The following is an 18610-nucleotide window of genomic DNA, read 5'->3' as shown; positions in this document are numbered from 1 at the left end:
TACTAAAGGGCCCTGAAGTAAAGCAGCTGTACCACGTGGTTAGGGTGATGCACAATAATCCATTGTGCTCTGTACACGTGGCTTCAAATCCCATCCTCGTCTGTAACGTGTCTGTTGTGTCTCTGTTTGGTCCACTTCATAAGGGTGAAGTGAAAATGCTGTGATTTTTAGCTTTAGTTTGAGGGCTTGGGCGGTGAATAGTCAAACACTGTCCATATTGAAACCATATTAAAAATGATGAGAAAGTTACTTATTTCACTCCCCACCCTAATTGCGCCCAAATTCTGAGTTCGGAACTGTTTCTCTTTCTCGGTTTGAAACTCACGAAGTGGCGCAAAAATATACAACCAGCTTTTTATTGCGATGGCCGGGAATCGAACCCGGGTCAACTGCTTGGAAGGCAGCTATGCTCACCACTATACCACCATCGCTCACTGAAAGACTCAGATTCCAATTGGTACTTTAGATTAGCTTGATAAACTGTTTTGGAACACATTCATACTTAGCGTAAGTTATTTCACTCCAATTTAAAATGCTCCTGAATGAGAGTGTCCGTGTCGCACGGCTCCCGTTCTGCCAGGAGATGGCACCAGTCCACAATAAATGTATTTATCTCATTGATTTCTAATGTGTGTGTCATTACTTTGGACACTTACTCTGGCCTGAGACCGCAACTTGTCCTTGTGTCCTGATGCTGCCGTTTTCACCCTATTTCAGTAATCGTAGAATGGCTCCAGTGCGGAAGGAGACCATTCGGCCCATCGAGTCGGCACCGACCCTCGGAAAGACCACCCGACTTCGCCCCAATCGCACCTAACCTTTCGAATACGTCAGGATGGCCGAGTTCAGGTCGCAGTCTCCTCTGGAGGTCAGGGCTCGAATCCCACTCCAGAAATTGACTTTTCCTCCGCGAGGCACCATCCAAATCTGGAACCCCTCCCTAACAGCACTGTGTGTGTACATACACCATATGGACTTGGAGCGGTTCCAGAATCCCCTCACCGCCCATTCTCGCGGTCAATTAATGATAGATTGTAAATGTTTGGCCGAATCAGCGATAATCACAGCCAGAGGGACCTGCAATAACCCTCAGAGCAGGAAAGGCAACTCATTGTCCTTTGGCCCAAAAGCAAAATACTGCGGATGCTGCAAATCTGCAACAAAGACAGAAAATGCTGGAAATATTCAGCTGATCCGGCAGCTTCTGTGGAGAGAGAAACAGGTCGTTCCAATGAAAGGTCAGCATGTGAAATGTTAACTATTTCGCTTTTCACAGATACTACAGATCCGTACAGTATTTCCAGCATTTCCTTGTGATTAGCTGAACATCCTCACACTCTGTAGCTTAATCCGTTAAAGCGCCTGTTCCCCTGTTGAGTCCTGATCCCAGAGGATCTGTTCAGTATTTCCAATAATGTTTCATTCCGAATCCTCCATTTCCACAGAATTGTGAAGCTGAAATTGCTCACACTTCTCTCCATTGTTATCTACTCTGCAGGTATTCTGCACCGTCTAATGGAGACATGCTCGCAGGGCTGTGAGAGAGGCTTTCTTTCAGGCGTGAGGCCTCTTTTGGTCCATCAACAGCAACCGGATGCCTGCAGAGAAACTCAGAATGACGATCCCCTCTTCCCAGGATGGACTTAATCAGGGACAAGATGTTGTTTGAAGAGAGAATCAAAGGTCTGAAGAATTGGCCTGAGATTCCTGGCGTTTTGTGAAGAGAACAAGGTGGTGGAGCAATGTGACAATAGCAGGATACGAGTTTGGGATATTATCCAGTCTGTGCTGGGGGGCTGCGGGAAGGACGTTGTCTTGTCTGCCCACCCAAGCCGAATGTTGGGATTGAGGTGGTGATCAGATTCCGAGAGGAGGGTGAAATCCTTTCACTGAGTTTCAAGCCCACAGTGCGGTTGAGTGTCTTGAGTTACAGGAAGATACAGACGGGATGGTCAAATGGGCAGAAAAGTGGCTGATGGAATTTAAAGCTGTAAAATGAGATGTGATCCACTTGGTAGGGGGGTTTCACAGTAACTTCATTGCAGTGTTAATATAAGCCTACTTGTGACAATAAAGAATATAATATTATTATTATAGGATTAATGTGAATGGCCTGACACTGGGAAGTCCTGAGGAACAAAGGGACCTTGGAGTGTTTGTCCAGAGATCTCTGAAGGCAGGTGGGCAGGTTAGTAGGGTGCTGGAAAGGCATATGAAATACTTTATCAATCCGGGCACAGATTACAGAAGCAGAGAGGTCACGTTGGAGTTGTATAGAATGTTGGGGAGGTCACAGCTGGAGTACAGTGTGCAATTCTGGTCACCACATTCTAGCAAATATGTGACTGCATTGGATGGGGTGCAGAGGTGATTCGGCAGGATGTTGCTTGGGATGGAACATTTAAGGGTTGAAGAGTTGAAGAGAGGTTGGACAGGCTTGTTTTTTTCCGCTGGAACAGAGAAGACTGAGGGGTGACCTGATCGAAGAGTACAAGATTATAATGGGTATAGACAGGGCGGATAGGGAGCACCTGTTCAACTCAGTAGAAGGGCATGTCACGAGGGGACACTGTATTATTCTGTGAGTCTGAAACGGTTACAGATCAGGTCTTGGAGGTATGGCTGCTGTAACTTACTCTGAACATGTGTTTGAGAATAATCCTGTATCTGTCAGGCTTCGTGACTCACTGTGAGGATGGGATTGAGGATGTGACCTTCAATCTCTGGGACTGTTTATAAATTTGCATTCATTCTACGTAAATTTCCAGCACAGAAAGAGACAATTGATGTGGGAGGTTTTAAGCAAACAACGTGAGCATTTAATATCAGAACACAATAGTGAAAGATAATGTAACCTTCAATCTGATACTGGATTGCTCTGGAAGTTTAACTCAGGTTGTACACATTGATTTGATCTCGGACACTCCGTCTGATTCGGAGTCAGAATTTTGACATGAATGTAAAATGGACCACAGTCTGGAATCGCTACAGTGTCTTCCATCTGGAACAGAGTGAGTGAGGATTCTGTAATAGTTTGCAAGTTACAGCTCAGTTCATAGACATCGAAATGAGATTGTATCTTTTATTTTCATAAATTGGGTGAGTTTTAAACGAGAATCAGAGTTTGTATCTTTGTCGCTTTCAACATATCTCAATCTGAGAATGTAGCAGATATTTGGGTTTGCAGCTAATGTATTTGTGAGGACACACTCTGGGGATTTGTGCAGCCATTTCTAAACCCCCTATTGCGCGATGTGACTGGTATTTAACTCGAATCTCAGAGTACATTATTAAGGTTAATTGTGTAACTTTTAACCGGCAATCACGTGTCAGTTTTCTCGGATATTTATTATTTCACTAAGGCTGCTCTATTGTGGATCTGATACAGTGATGATGAGAGTGGGTGAGAATTTGGACTGGGATTTATGAGGCCCCCGTTAGGGTGACATGGACACAGCGTCTGTCTCTCCTGCTCTGTTTGATTGATGGGTTGAAAATATGTCTCTGGAACTATTTCTGCTGCCTGAGACTGTGGAACTGATGACCTGTCTGTGTCTCTTTGCTCTGTCAGTGACAATGTATGGACTGTGTGTGGGAAGGAGCTGGCGACACTTTTCCCTGTAACTTGTGTGGAGGAAACACCACATTTATTCATCTTCAGAATATTCTGGTAGTTGTCTGTGGAAACAAATTATATTTTAAATCTCAAGTACAGTCCGGGAGAAGTTACAGATTTCATCAGTTTAATCCCAATTAATAATCATTGAAACCGCTTTCAGTATCAACAGCAAGTCTCCAGCTCTGATTGGTTAACACTTGTCAATTCAATAACTAACCAATCACAGGGCCAGGGAGACGACATTGTAGGATTTGATTGGCTTATGTTTTCAAATTCCAAAATCCCGCCAATTTCACTGCAGTGAAATGTTCAGGAAACGATTTGAATCTCACTTTGTGATCGGTTTATTATATTTTGCCGTCCCAGTTTCCAGGCGGTATATTAGGAACAGTTTGAATTTGTCAATCTCTTATCTGTAACCGGCGGTAATAACACCCCGTTCATCAATTTAAAACGGAGCAAATCTCAGCTCACTGGGAAAACAGGATTCATGTAGCGGCGCCCAGATCACCCCAGAGGAAACATAAAAAAACAATTTGATTAATTTAACTCACCAGTTGTGAAATCTGAATATGGTTATTAAACTTAAATAATTCCCTCCTGAAATTGTGCTTCTCCTCATTGTCCGTCACAAATGCCAGACTGGGTTTAAAATCCGCTCTCAATTCAGTTTGATTCTCTTCTGTGTGAAACTGTCTGTGACGGGCGGGTATGAAGCCACATTCACAACATTCTGGAACGGGACAAATCTCTATCCTCCACAAAGAGATTTCTCATCAAGTCAATGCGGGAAAAGATGGTGCAGCTTTTTCACAGAGATTGTGGGTGGCTCTTAAAAGAGCCGTTGTGTTTGGGGTGGTTTTCAGTCGATTGTGGAGTTTTACTTGGAGCTGGTGTACTTGGTCACCGCCTTTGTCCCTTCCGACACGGCGTGCTTGGCCAGTTCCCCGGGCAGCAGCAGGCGCACGGCGGTCTGGATCTCCCGGGAGCTGATGGTGCTGCGCTTGTTGTAATGGGCCAGGCGGGAAGCCTCACCCGCGATGCGCTCGAAAATATCGTTGACGAACGAGTTCATGATGCTCATGGCCTTGGAGGAGATGCCGGTGTCGGGGTGAACCTGCTTCATCACTTTGTAGATGTAGATAGAGTAACTCTCCTTCCTCGACCTTCGCCGCTTCTTGCCGCCCTTTACTGCCGGTTTCTTGATGACTTTCTTGGCTCCCTTCTTGGAAGCTGGTTTCGATGTTGGTTTCTTCTCGTCAGCCATCGTCAATTTCACCCAGAAATAAAGCAAACCCCTTCCGAGCGCTGATTAAATAGACAGAGCCTCACATCTATGCTAATGAGGAATGGGGAAAGGAATGATTGTGATTGGACATAGTGAAAATGAGGACAGCCAGTTATGTTCTGCTTATTTGACTGGATATAAAAACAGACCAATCAGAATTAGGATTTTCCACCAATCATATACCTCATATTGCAATCATATTACAAACAGGAAATACATTTCAGAAAGAATGTCTCCAGTCCCAGTTTGTCAGTGTGTAAAGATTCACCAGGAAAAGTCACCTGGCTGTCGGTGAGAGGGAACCTTCACCACAGAGAGACTGTGCGGGAGCGTGGGATTCCTTCAGGAACTGTGAGCCTCTTGGAATATGCGAGTGTGGGATTTACTCATGGATAGTGTGTGTGTGCGATTTACTCACTCTCTGATACAGTGTGTGAGTGTGGGATTTACTCACTCTCTGATACAGTGTATGTGTGTGGGATTTACTCACTCTCTGATACTCTGATAGTGAGTGCTTGCTAAGGGGAGTAAATTTAAAAAAAACTTACTGTTGGCGGTTTCCAGCTGAATCCAGTCGGAGTGAGGACAGAGTGACTGCTGGGTAAGGAGTAAAGATTTAAATTGTTTGTGCGGGGCCCATAACAGCTGATTGCTGTTATCGTGTGGGATGCAGTGGTGCTGAGTGAGTGCTTGTTAAGGGGAGTAAATTTTTTTAAAAATTACTGTTGGGGGTTTGCAGCTGAATGCGGTCGGAGTGAGGACAGAGTGACTGCTGGGTAAGGAGTAAAGATTTAAATTGTTTGTGCGGGCCCATAACAGCTGATTGCTGTTATCGTGCAGGGCGCAGTGGTTGCTGGCTAAGTTTTTTATTTTTACCTGTATTGAAATTGGGCGGTTCACATCGGTACCAACGACAAAGGTAAGAGAAGGGTCGGGGATTTAAAACAGGAATTTAGGGAGCTAGGGTGGAAGCTGAGAGCCACGACAAACCATGTTGTCATCTCTGGTTTGTGCCGCTGCCACGTGCTAGCGAGTTGAGGAACAGGGAGAGAGTGCAGATAAACACGTGGCTGCAGGGATGGTGTAGGAGGGAGGGTATCAGTTACGTGGATAATTGGAGTATATTCTGGGGAAGGTGGGACCTGTACAGACAGGACAGTTTGCACCTGAACCAGAGGGGCACCAATGCCCTGGGAGGGAAATTTGCTCCGGCTCTTCAGGGGTGTTTAAACTAATTTGTTAGGGGGATGGGGAAACAAGCTGTAGTCCAGAAGCCAGCGTTGAGAGTAGTGAGGTACTGAGGAGGGTATCAAGGTCGCAGGCGTGTACCGGTAGACAAGAAGGTGGGTTGAAGTGTGTCTACTTCAATGCAAGGAGCATCCGGAATAAGATAGGTGAACTTGGAGCGTGGATTGGTACCTGGGACTACGATGTTGTGGGCATTACGGAGACATGGTTTGAACAGGGACAGGATTGGTTGTTGGAAGTTCCGGGGTTTAGATGTTTCAGTAAGAGCAGGGAAGGTGGTAAAAGAGGTGGAGGAGCAGCATTGTTAATCAAGGATAGTTTAACGGCTGCAGAAAGGCAGTTCGAGGGGGATCTACCTACTGAGGTAATATGGGCTGAAGTTAGAAATAGGAAAGGAGCGGTCACGTTGTTAGGAGTTTTCTATAGGCCCCCAAATAGTAATAGAGATGTGGAGGAAGAAATTGCAAAACAGATTATGGATAGGTGTGGAGGTCACAGGGTAGTTGTCATGGCTGACTTTAACTTTCCAAATATTGATTGGAACCTCTATAGGTTGGGGCAGTTTTTGTACAGTGTATGCAGGAGAGTTTCCTGACACAATATGTGGATAGGCCGACAAAAGGTGGGGCCACATTGGATTTGGTACTGGGTAATGAACCGGGCCAAGTGTTAGATTTGTTTGTGGGAGAGCACTTTGGTGATAGTGACCACAATTCGGTGTCTTTCACTATTGCAATGGAGAGGGATAGGGCCATATGGCAGGGCAAGGTTTATAATTGGGGGAGGGGTAATTGTGATGTGATTAGGCAAGAATTAGGGAGCATAAGATGGGAACAGAAACTGTCAGGGAAAGGCACAAATGAAAAGTAGAGCGTGTTCAAGGAACAAATACTGCGTGTCCTTGATAGATATGTCCCTGTCAGGTAGGGAAGAAATGGCTGTGTGAGGGAACCATGGTTCACAAAAGAGGTTGAACGGCTTGTCAAGAGGAAAAAGGAAGCGTATGTAAGGATGAGGAAACAAGGTTCAGTTGGGTCACTTGAGGTTTACAAGGTAGCAAGGAAAGACCTAAAGAAAGGGCCAAGGAGAGCTAGGAGGGTGCATGAGATGTCCTTGGCAGGTCGGATCAAGGAAAACTCCAAGGCTTTTTACTCTTATGTGAGAAATAAAAGAATGACCAGGGTGAGGTTAGCACCGGTCAAGGACAGTTGTGGGAACTTGTGCATGGAGTAAGAAGAGATAGGAGAGGCTTTGAATGAATACTTTTCTTCAGTGTTCACCAAGGAGAGGGACCATGTTTTTGAGGATGAGAGTGTGATACAGGCGGGTAGCTGGAGGAGGTAGATGTTCTAAGGAAGGATGTATTAGCAATTTTGAAAAAACTTAGGGTCGACAAGTCCCTCGGGCCAGATGGGGTATATCCTAGGATTCTTTGGGAGGCAAGGGATGAGATTGCAGAGCCTTTGATCTTTGGGTCCCTATTGTCCACGTTGATAGTGTCCACTGACATAGATTTTACAGTGCAGAAGGAGGCCATTCGGCCCATCGAGTCTGCACTGGCCCTTGGAAAAAGCACCCTACCCAAGCCCACACCTCCACCATCTCGCCATAACCCAGTAACCCCAATTTTGGACACTGAGGGCAATTTACCATGTCCAATCCACCTAACCTGAAAATGAAATGAAATGAAAATCACTTATTGTCACAAGTAGGCTTCAAATGAAGTTACTGTGAAAAGGCCTTGGTCACCACATTTCGGTGCCTGTTCAGCGAGGCTGGTACGGGAATTGAACCGTGCTGCTGGCCTGCCTGGGTCTGCTTTAAATGCCAGCGATTTAGCCCAGTGTGCTAAACCAGCCGCTGCACATCTTTAGACTCGGGAGGAAACCGGAGCACCCGGAGGAAATCCACGCACACACGGGGAGAACGTGCAAACTCCGCACAGACAGTGACCCAAGCCGGGAATCGAACCTGGGACCCTGGAGCTGTGAAGCAATTGTGCTAACCACTATGCTACCGTGCTGCCCCTGCCCATGCCAGAGGACTGGAGAGTAGCGAATGTTGTTCCTCTGTTCAAGAAAGGGAATAGGAATGACCCTGGTAATTATAGGCCGGTTAGTCTTACTTCGGTGGTCGGTAAGTTAATGGAAAAGGTCCTGAAGGATAGGATTCATGACCATTTGGAAAGATGCAGCTTAATCCGGGATAGTCAACACGGATTCGTGAAGGGTTAGTCTTGCCTCACAAATTTGATTGAATTCTTTGAGGAGGTTACTAGGTGTGTAGATGAAGGTAGAGCAGTTGATGTCGTATACATGGATTTTAGTCAGGCGTTTGATAAGGTTCCCCATGGTCGGCTCATGAAGAAAGTAAGGAGGTGTGGGAAAGAGGGAAATTTGGCCAATTGGATAAGTAACTGGCTATCACATAGAAGACGAGGGGTGGTGGATGGAAAATTTTCAGTATGGAGAACAGTTACCAGCGGTGTACCACAGAGATCAGTGCTGGGTCCTCTGCTATTTGTGATTTTTATCAATGACTTGGAGGAGGGGGCTGAAGGGTCGGTCAGTCAATTTGCTGATGACACCAAGATTGGTGGAGTAGGTGGAGGGCTGTTGTAGGCTGCAAAGAGAAATTGATAGGATGCAGAGCTGTGCCGAAAAATGTCAGATGGAGTTTAACCCTGATAAGTGCGAGGTGATTCATTTTGAATGCGGATTACAGGGTCAACGGCAGGGTTCTGAGGGATGTGGAGGAACAGAGAAATCTTGGGGTTCATGTCCATAGATCTCTGAAGGTTGCCACTCAAGTGGACAGAGCCGTGAAAAAGGCCGTAAGTGTGTTAGTCGTTATTAACAGGGGTCTTGAGTTTGAGAGCCGTGGGGTTATGCTGCAACTGTACATGACACTGGTGGGACGACATTTGGAGTATTGTGTGCAGTTCTGGTCTCCTCACTACAGAAAGGATGTGGAAGCATTGGAAAGGGTGCAAAGGAGATTTACCAGGATGATGCCTGGCTTGGAGGATAGGTCTTATGAGGAAAGGTTGAGCGAGCGAGGGCTTTTCGCTTTGGAGTGGAGGAGGATGACAGGCGACTTAATAGAGGTTTATATGATGATGAAGGGGATAGATAGAGCGGACGTTCAGAGACTATTTCCTCGGGTGTATGTAGCTGTTACAAGGGGGCATACCTATAAGGTTCAGGGTGGGAGATATAGGAGGGATATCCAAGGTAGGTTCTTTACTCAGAGAGTGGTTAGGGTGTGGAATGGACTGCCTGCTGTGATAGTGGAGTCGGACACTTCAGGAACTTTCAAGCGCTTATTGGATAGGCACATGGAGCACACCAGAATGACAGGGTGTGGGATAGCTTGATTTTGGTTATGAATAAGGCTCGGCACAACATCGAGGGCCAAAGGGCCTGTTCTGTGCTGTACTGTTCTATGTTCTAAAGTCTGTGAGTGTGGGATTTGCTCCTTCTCTGACAGTGTGAGAGTGTGGGATTTACTCACACTCTGATACAGTGTGTGTGTGTGGGATTTACTCACTCTGATACAGTGTGTGAGTGTGGGATTTGCTCCCTCTCTGACAGTGTGAGAGTGTGGGATTTACTCACGCTCTAATACAGTGTGTGAGTGTGGGATGTACTCACTCTCTGATACAGTGAGTGTGAGATTTACTCACTCGCTGATACAGTGTGAGTGTGTGGGATTCACTCACTCTCTGATACAGTGTGAGAGTGTGGGATTTACTCACTCGCTGATACAGTGAGTGTGTGGGATTTACTCACTCTGTGATACAGTGTGTGAGTGTGGGATTTACTCACTCTGTGATACAGTGTGTGAGTGTGGGATTTACTCACTCTCTGATAGTGTGAGAGTGTGGGATTCACTCACTCTCTGATACAGTGTCAGAGTGTGGGATTTACTCACTCGCTGATACAGTGTGAGTGTGTGGGATTTACTCAATCTCTGATACAGTGTGTGAGTGTGGGATTTACTCACTCTCCGATACAGTGTGTGAGTGTGGGATTCACTCACTCTCTGATACAGTGTGTGAATGTGGGATTTACTCACTCTCCGATACAGTGTGTGAGTGTGGGATTCACTCACTCTGTGATACAGTGTGTGGTTGCGGGATTTACTCACTCTGATACAGTGTGTGTGTTTGGGATTTACTCACCCTCTGATACAGTGTGTGACTGTGGGATTTACTCATTCTCTGATACAGTGTGAGAGTGTGGGATTTACTCACTCTCTGATACAGTGTGTGAGTGTGGGATTTACTCACTCTCTGATACAGTGTGTGAGTGTGCGATTTACTCACTCTGATACAGTGTGTGAGTGTGGGATTTACTCACTCTCTGATACAGTGTGTGAGTGTGGGACTTACTCACTCTCTGACTTTAAACTAGCAAGTTGGGGGAAGGGAAGTGTAAAGCTATGGACAGTATAATGGTTAATGGAGATCAAGGTAGCAGGTTACGTGACAGGTTATTATGTAGAGATATGGGTTCAAAGACAAGGATCATTAGGAGAAAGGGTAAGAGGAAAAATAAATTGCGAAAAGTTACTGATCAAGGTGTTAGCATTCATAACAAAGACATTAAAAACAGCATAAGTGTACTTTACCTGAATGCTCGTAGTATACGAAAGAAGGTAAATTAGTTGATGGCGCAAATCATCGTGAATGACTATGATTTAGTGGCCATTACTGAAACATGGTTAAAAATGGTCACGACTGGGAGTTAAATATCCAAGGGTATCAGACTATACGAAAGGATAGAATGGACGGTAAGGGCGGTGGTGTAGCGTTGTTGTTTAAGGATGGCGTCCGGGCAATAGTAAGAGATGATATTGGTGCTATGGAGGACAAGGTTGAATCAATTTGGGTGGAAATCAGGAATACTAAGGCGAAAAGGTCACTGATAGGAGGAGTCTATATGCCACCAAATAGTAACAGGATGGTCGGGCAGGCAATAAGCAAAGAAATAACGGATGCGTGTAGAAATGGTACAGCGGTTATCATGGGAGATTTTAATCTGCATATCGATTGGTTTAACCAGGTTGGTAAAGGCAGCCTTGAGGAGGAGTTTATAGAATGTGCCCGGGATAATTTCCTGGAACAGTATGTAATAGAACCTACAAGGGAACAAGCGGTCCTAGATCTGGTCCTGTGTAATGAGGCAGGATTGATTAATGATCTCATAGTTCGGGATCCTCTTGGAAGGAGCGACCAGAATATGGTGGAATTTAAAATACAGTTGGAGGATGACAAGGTAAAATCAAACACTAGTGTTTTGTGCTTAAACAAAGGCGATTACAATGGGATGAGAGAAGAACTAGCTAAGGTAGACTGGGAGCAAAGACTTCATGGTGAAGCAGTTGAGGAACAGTGGAGAACCTTCCGAGCGATCTTTCACAGTGTTCAGAAAAGGTTCATACCGACAAAAAAGAAAGACGGTAGAAAGAGGAAAAATCGACCGTGGATATCGAAGGAGATGAGGGAGAGTATCAAATTGAAGGAAAAAACATACAAAGTGGCAAAAATTAGTGGGAGACGAGAGGACTGGGAAGTCTTTAGGGGACAACAGAAAGCTACTAAAAAAGCCATAAAGAAGAGTAAGGTAGACTATGAAAGTAAACTGGCTCAGAACATAAAAGCAGATAGTAAAAGCTTCTACAAATATATAAGACAAAAAAAGAGTGGCTAAGGTAAATATTGGTCCTTTGGAAGATGAGAAGGGAGATTTAATAATAGGAGACGGGGAAATGGCTGAGGAGCTGAACAGGTTTTTTGGGTCAGTCTTCACAGTGGAGGACACAAATAACATGCCAGTGACTGATGGAAATAAGGATACGATAGGTGAGGACCTTGAGATGATTGTAATCACTAAGGAGGCAGTATTGGGCAAGCTAATGGGGCTAAAGGTAGACAGGTCTCCTGGCCCGGATGGGATGCATCCCAGAGTGTTAAAAGAGATGGCTAGGGAAATTGTAAACGCGCTAGTGATAATTTATCAAAATTCACTAGACTCTGGGATGGTCCCAGAGGATTGGAAAGTAGCAAACGTGACACCACTGTTGAAAAAAGGAGGTCGGCAGAAAGTGGGTAATTATAGGCCGGTAAGCTTAACTTCGGTTGTAGGGAGAATGCTGGAATCTATCATTAAGGAGGAAATAGCGGGGCACCTGGAGGTAAATTGTCCCATTGGGCAGATGCAGCATGGGTTCACAAAGGGTAGATCGTGTCTGACTAATTTGGTAGAATTTTTTGAGGACGTTACCAGTGCAGTAGATAACGGGGAGCCAATGGATGTGGTATATCTGGATTTCCAGAAAGCTTTTGACAAGGTGCCACACAAAAGGTTGCTGCATAAACTAAAGATGCATGACATTGAGGGTAAAGTGGTAGCATGGGTAGAGGATTGGTTAACTAACAGAAAGCAGCGAGTGGGGATAAGTGGGTGTTTCTCTGGTTGGCAACCTGTAACTAGTGGGGTCCCTCAAGGATCAGTGTTGGGCCCGCAGTTGTTCACAATTTACATAGACAATTTAGAGTTGGGGACCAAGTGCAATGTGTCAAAGTTTGCAGATGACACTAAGATGAGTGGTAAAGCAAAAAGGGCAGAGGATACCAGAAGTCTGCAGAAGGATTTGGATAGGTTAGGTGAATGGGCTAGGGTCTGGCAGATGGAATTCAATGTTGCCAAGTGTGAGGTTATCCATTTTGGGAGGAATAACAGCAGAATGGATTATTATTTAAACGGTAAGATGTTAAAACATGCTGCTGTGCAGAGGGACCTGGGTGTGCTGGTGCACGAGTCGCAAAAAGTTGGTGTGCAGCTGCAACAGGTGATTAAGAAGGCTAATCGAGTTTTGTCTTTCATTGCTAGAGGGATGGAGTTCAAGACTAGTGAGGTTATGCTGCAATTGTATAGGGTGTTGGTGAGGCCGCATCTGGAGTATTGTGTTCAGTTTTGGTCTCCTTACCCGAGAAAGGACATATTAGCACTGGAGGGAGTGCAGAGGAGATTCACTTGGTTGATCCCAGAGTTGAGGGGATTAGATTATGATGAGAAGTTGAGTAGACTGGGACTGTACTCATTGGAGTTTAGAAGGATGCGGAGGGATCTTATTGAGACATATAAAATTAAGAAGGGAATAGATAGGATTGATGCGGGCAGGTTGTTTCCACTGGTCGGGGAAAGCAGAACTACGGGGCATAGCCTCAAAATAAGGGGAGGTAGATTAAGGACGGAGTGTAGGAGGAACTTCTTCACCCAAAGGGTTGTGAATCTCTGGAATTCCTTGCCAAGAGAAGCAGTTGAGGCTCCTTCTTTAAACGTTTTTAAGAAAAAGATAGATGCCTGTCTAAAGAATAAAGGGATTCGGGGATATGGTGTACGGGCCGAAGAGTGGAGCTGAGTCCACAAAAATCAGCCATGATCTCATTAAATGGCGGAGCAGGCTCGAGGGGCCAGATGGCCTACTCCTGTTCCTAGTTCTTATCTTCTTATGGTACAGTGTGTGACTGTGGGATTTACTCACTCCCTGATACAGTGTGTGAGTGTGGGATTTACACACTCTGATACAGTGTGAGTGTGGGATTTAACAACAACAAAGATCAAAGAAATGTACAGCACAGGAACAGGCCCTTCGGCCCTCCAAGCCCGTGCCGACCGTACTGCCCGACTAAACTACAATCTTCTACACTTCCTGGGTCCGTATCCTTCTATTCCCATCCTATTCATATATTTGTCAAGATGCCCCTTAAATATCCCTATCGTCACTGCTTCCACTACCTCCTCCGGTAGCGAGTTCCAGGTACCCACTACCCTCTGCGTAAAAAACTTGCCTTGTACATCTACTCTAAACCTTGCCCCTCTCACCTTAAACCTATGCCCCCTAGTAATTGACCCCTCTACCCTGGGGAAAAGCCTCTGACTATCCACTCTGTCTATGCCCCTCATAATTTTGTATACCTCTATCAGGTCGCCCCTCAACCTCCTTCGTTCCAGTGAGAACAAACCGAGTTTATTCAACCGCTCCTTATAGCTTATGCCCTCCATACCAGGCAACATTCTGGTAAATCTCTTCTGCACCCTCTCTAAAGCCTCCACATCCTTCTGGTAGTGTGGCGACCAGAATTGAACACTATACTCCAAGTGTGGCCTAACTAAGGTTCTATACAGCTGCAACATGACTTGCCAATTCTTATACTCAATGCCCCGGCCAATGAAGGCAAGCATGCCGTATGCCTTCTTGACTACCTTCTCCACCTGTGTTGCCCCTTTCAATGACCTGTGGACCTGTACTCCTAGATCTCTTTGACTTTCAATACTCTTGAGGGTTCTACCATTCACTGTATATTCCCTACCTGCATTAGACCTTCCAAAATGCATTACCTCACATTTGTCCGGATTAAACTCCATCTGCCATCTCTCCGCCCAAGTCTCCAGACAATCTAAATCCTGCTGTATCCTCAGACAGTCCTCATCGCTATCCGCAATTCCACCAACCTTTGTGTCGTCTGCAAACTTACTAATCAGACCAGTCACATTTTCCTCCAAATCATTTATATATACTACAAAGAGCAAAGGTCCCAGCACTGATCCCTGTGGAACACCACTGGTCACAGCCCTCCAATTAGAAAAGCATCCCTCCATTGCTACCCTCTGCCTTCTATGGCTTAGCCAGTTCTGTATCCACCTTGCCAGTTCACCCCTGATCCTGTGTGACTTCGCCTTTTGTATTAGTCTACCATGAGGGACCTTGTCAAAGGCCTTACTGAAGTCCATATAGACAACATCTACTGCCCTACCTGCATCAATCATCTTAGTGACCTCCTCGAAAAACTCTATCAAGTTAGTGAGACACGACTTCCCCTTCACAAAACCGTGCTGCCTCTCACTAATACGTCCATTTGCTTCCAAATGGGAGTAGATCCTGTCTCGAAGAATTCTCTCCAGTAATTTCACTACCACTGACGTAAGGCTCACCGGCCTGTAGTTCCCGGGATTATCCTTGCTACCCTTCTTAAACAGAGGAACAACATTGGCTATTCTCCAGTCCTCCGGGACATCCCCTGAAGACAGCGAGGATCCAAAGATTTCTGTCAAGGCCTCAGCAATTTCCTCTCCAGCCTCCTTCAGTATTCTGGGGTAGATCCCATCAGGCCCTGGGGACTTATCTACCTTAATATTTTTTAAGACATCCAACACCGCGTCTTTTTGGATCACAATGTGACCCAGGCTATCTACACCCCCTTCTCCAGACTCAACATCTACCAATTCCTTCTCTTTGGTGAATACTGATGCAAAGTATTCATTTAGTACCTCGCCCATTTCCTCTGGCTCCACACATAGATTCCCTTGCCTATCCTTCAGTGGGCCAACCCTTTCCCTGGCTACCCTCTTGCTTTTTATGTACGTGTAAAAAGCCTTAGGATTTTCCTTAACCCTATTTGCTAATGACTTTTCGTGACCCCTTCTAGCCCTCCTGACTCCTTGCTTAAGTTCCTTCCTACTTTCCTTATATGCCACACAGGCTTCGTCTGTTCCCAGCCTTTTAGCCCTGACAAATGCCTCCTTTTTCTTTTTGACGAGGCCTACAATATCACTCGTCATCCAAGGTTCCCGAAAATTGCCGTATTTATCTTTCTTCCTCAAAGGAACATGCCGGTCCTGTATTTACTCACTCTCTGATACAGTGTGTGTGTGGGATTTACTCACTCTCTGATACAGTGTGTGTGGGGGGGGTTTACTCACTCTCTGATACAGTGTGAGAGTGTGGGATTTACTCTCTCTCTGATACAGTGTGTGTGTGGGATTTACTCACTCTCTGATACAGTGTGTGTGGGGGGGGTTTACTCACTCTCTGATACAGTGTGAGAGTGTGGGATTTACTCTCTCTCTGATACAGTGTGTGTGGGATTTACTCACTCTCTGATACAGTGTGAGAGTGTGGGATTTACTCACCCTGATACAGTGTGTGAGTATGGGATTTACTCACTGATACAGTGTGTGAGTGTGGGATTTACTCACTCTCTGATACAGTGTGTGAGTGTGGGATTTACTCACTATCTGATACAGTGTGAGTGTGGGATTTACTCACTCTGTTACAGTGTGTGAGTGTGGGATTTACTCACTCTCTGATACAGTGTGTGAGTGTGGGATTTACTCACTCTCAGATACTGTGTGTGTCTGTGGGATTCACTCACTCTCTGATACAGTGTGTGGGGGGGATTACTCACTCTCTGATACAGTGTGAGAGTGTGGGATTTACTCACTCTCTGATACAATGTGTCTAGGATTTACTCACTCTCTGATACAGTGTGTGAGTGTGGGATTTACTCACTCTCTGATACAGTGTGTGTGTGTGTGGGATTTACTCACTCTCTGATAGTGTGTGAGTGTGGGATTTACTCACTCTCTGATACAGCGTGTGAGTGTGGGATTTACTCACTCTCTGATACAATGTGTGGGTGTGGGATTTACTCACTCTCTGACACAGTGTGAGTGTGGGATTTACTCACTCTCTGATACAGTGTGTGTGTGTGGGATTTACTCACTCTCTGACACTGTGTGAGTGTGGGATTTACTCACTCTCTAATACATTGTGTAAGTGTTGGATTTACTCACTCTCTGATACACTGAGTGTGCGATTTACTCACTCTCTGATACAGTGTGAGAGTGTGGGATTTACTCACTCTCTGATACAGTGTGTGAGTGTGGGATTTACTCACTCTCCGATACACTGTGTGAGTGTGGGATTTACTCACTCTCTGATACAGTGTGTGAGTTGGATTTACTCACTCTCTGCTAGAGTGTGTGTGTGTGAGATTTACTCCCTCTCTGATACAGTGTGTCTAGGATTTACTCACTCTCTGATACAGTGTGTGTCTGTGGGATTTACTCACCCTCTGTTACAGTGTGTGAGTGTGGGATTTACTCACTCACTGATACAGTGTGTGAGTGTGGGATTTACTCACTCTCTGATACAGTGTGTGAGTGTGTGATTTACTCACTCTCTGATACAGTGTGTGAGTGTGGGATTTACTCACTCTCTGATACAGTGTGTGTGTGTGGGATTTACTCACTCTCTGATACACTGTGTGAGTGTGGGATTTACTCACTCTCTGATACAGTGTGTGAGTGTGGGATTTACTCACTCTCTAATACTGTGTGTGAGTGTGGGATTACTCACTCTCTGATGCAGTGTGAGAGTGTGGGATTTACTCACTCACTGATACAGTGTGCGAGTGTGCGATTTACTCATTCTCTGATACAGTGTGCGAGTGTGCGATTTACTCATTCTCTGATACAGTGTGTGAGTGTGGGATTTACTCACTCTCTGATACTGTGTGAGAGTGTGGGATTTACTCACTCTCTGATACAGTGTGTGAGTGTGGGATTTACTCACTCTCTGATACAGTGTGTGAGTGTGGGATTCACTCACTCTCTGATACAGTGTGTGAGTGTGGGATTTACTCACTCTCTGATACAGTGTGAGTGTGTGGGGGATTTACTCACTCTCCGATACAGTGTGTGAGTGTGGGATTTACTCACTCTCTGATACAGCGTGTGAGTGTGGGATTTACTCACTCTCTGATACAGCGTGTGAGTGTGGGATTTACTCACTCTCTGATACAGTGTGTGAGTGGGGATTTACTCACTCTCTGATACAGTGTGTGAGTGGGGATTTACTCACTCTCTGATACAGTGTGTGAGTGGGGATTTACTCACTCTCTGATACAGCGTGTGAGTGTGGGATTTACTCACTCTCTGATACAGTGTGTGAGTGGGGATTTACTCACTCTCTGATACAGTGTGTGAGTGTGTGATTTACTCACTCACTGATACATTGTGTGAGTGTGGGATTTACTCACTCTCTGATACAGTGTGTGAGTGTGTGATTTACTCACTCTCTGATACAGTGTGTGAGTGTGGGATTTACTCACTCTCTAATACTGTGTGTGTGTGTGGAATTTACTCACTCTCTGATACAGTGTGTGAGTGTGGGATTTACTCACTCTCTGATACAGTGTGTGAGTGTGGGATTTACTCACTCTCTGATACAGTGTGTGAGTGTGGGATTTACTCACTCTCTAATACTGTGTGTGTGTGTGGAATTTACTCACTCTCTGATACAGTGGGAGAGTGTGGAATTTACTCACTCTCTGATACAGTGTGTGAGTGTGGGATTTACTCACTCTCTGATACGGTGTGTGAGTGTGGGATTTACTCACTCTCTGATACAGTGTGTGTGTGTGGGATTTACTCACTCTCTGATACGGTGTGTAAGTGTGGGATTTACTCACTCTCTGATACAGTGTGTGAGTATGGGATTTACTCACTCTCTGATACAGTGTGAGAGTGTGGGATTTACTCACTCTGATACGGTGTGTGAGTGTGGGATTTACTCACTCTCTGATACAGTGTGTGAGTGTGGGA

General features: G+C 45.4%; 1 protein-coding gene and 1 non-coding gene across 2 annotated transcripts in view; both read right to left on the bottom strand.

The window, feature by feature from the left end:
- Positions 1 to 359: 359 nt before the first annotated feature.
- trnag-ucc (transfer RNA glycine (anticodon UCC)) lies at positions 360 to 431 on the bottom strand. Its single transcript has one exon. It is a non-coding gene; the product is annotated as a tRNA-Gly (tRNA).
- Positions 432 to 2792: 2361 nt separating this feature from the next.
- Positions 2793 to 18610, bottom strand: part of LOC140400075 (histone H2B-like) — a 264362-nt gene continuing 248544 nt past the window's right edge. Inside the window, exon 4 of the mRNA XM_072489554.1 lies at positions 2793 to 4958. Coding sequence (XP_072345655.1) covers positions 4500 to 4886 — 387 coding nt within the window. The 5' untranslated portion in view covers positions 4887 to 4958 and the 3' untranslated portion in view covers positions 2793 to 4499. The remainder of the gene's footprint in view (positions 4959 to 18610) is intronic.

The sequence above is a fragment of the Scyliorhinus torazame genome, chromosome 24 (assembly GCF_047496885.1).
Source record: "Scyliorhinus torazame isolate Kashiwa2021f chromosome 24, sScyTor2.1, whole genome shotgun sequence".
NCBI classification, from domain to species: domain Eukaryota; kingdom Metazoa; phylum Chordata; class Chondrichthyes; order Carcharhiniformes; family Scyliorhinidae; genus Scyliorhinus; species Scyliorhinus torazame.
Note: the sequence above shows the minus strand (reverse complement) of the source record. Positions and strands in the feature narration are given on the sequence as shown.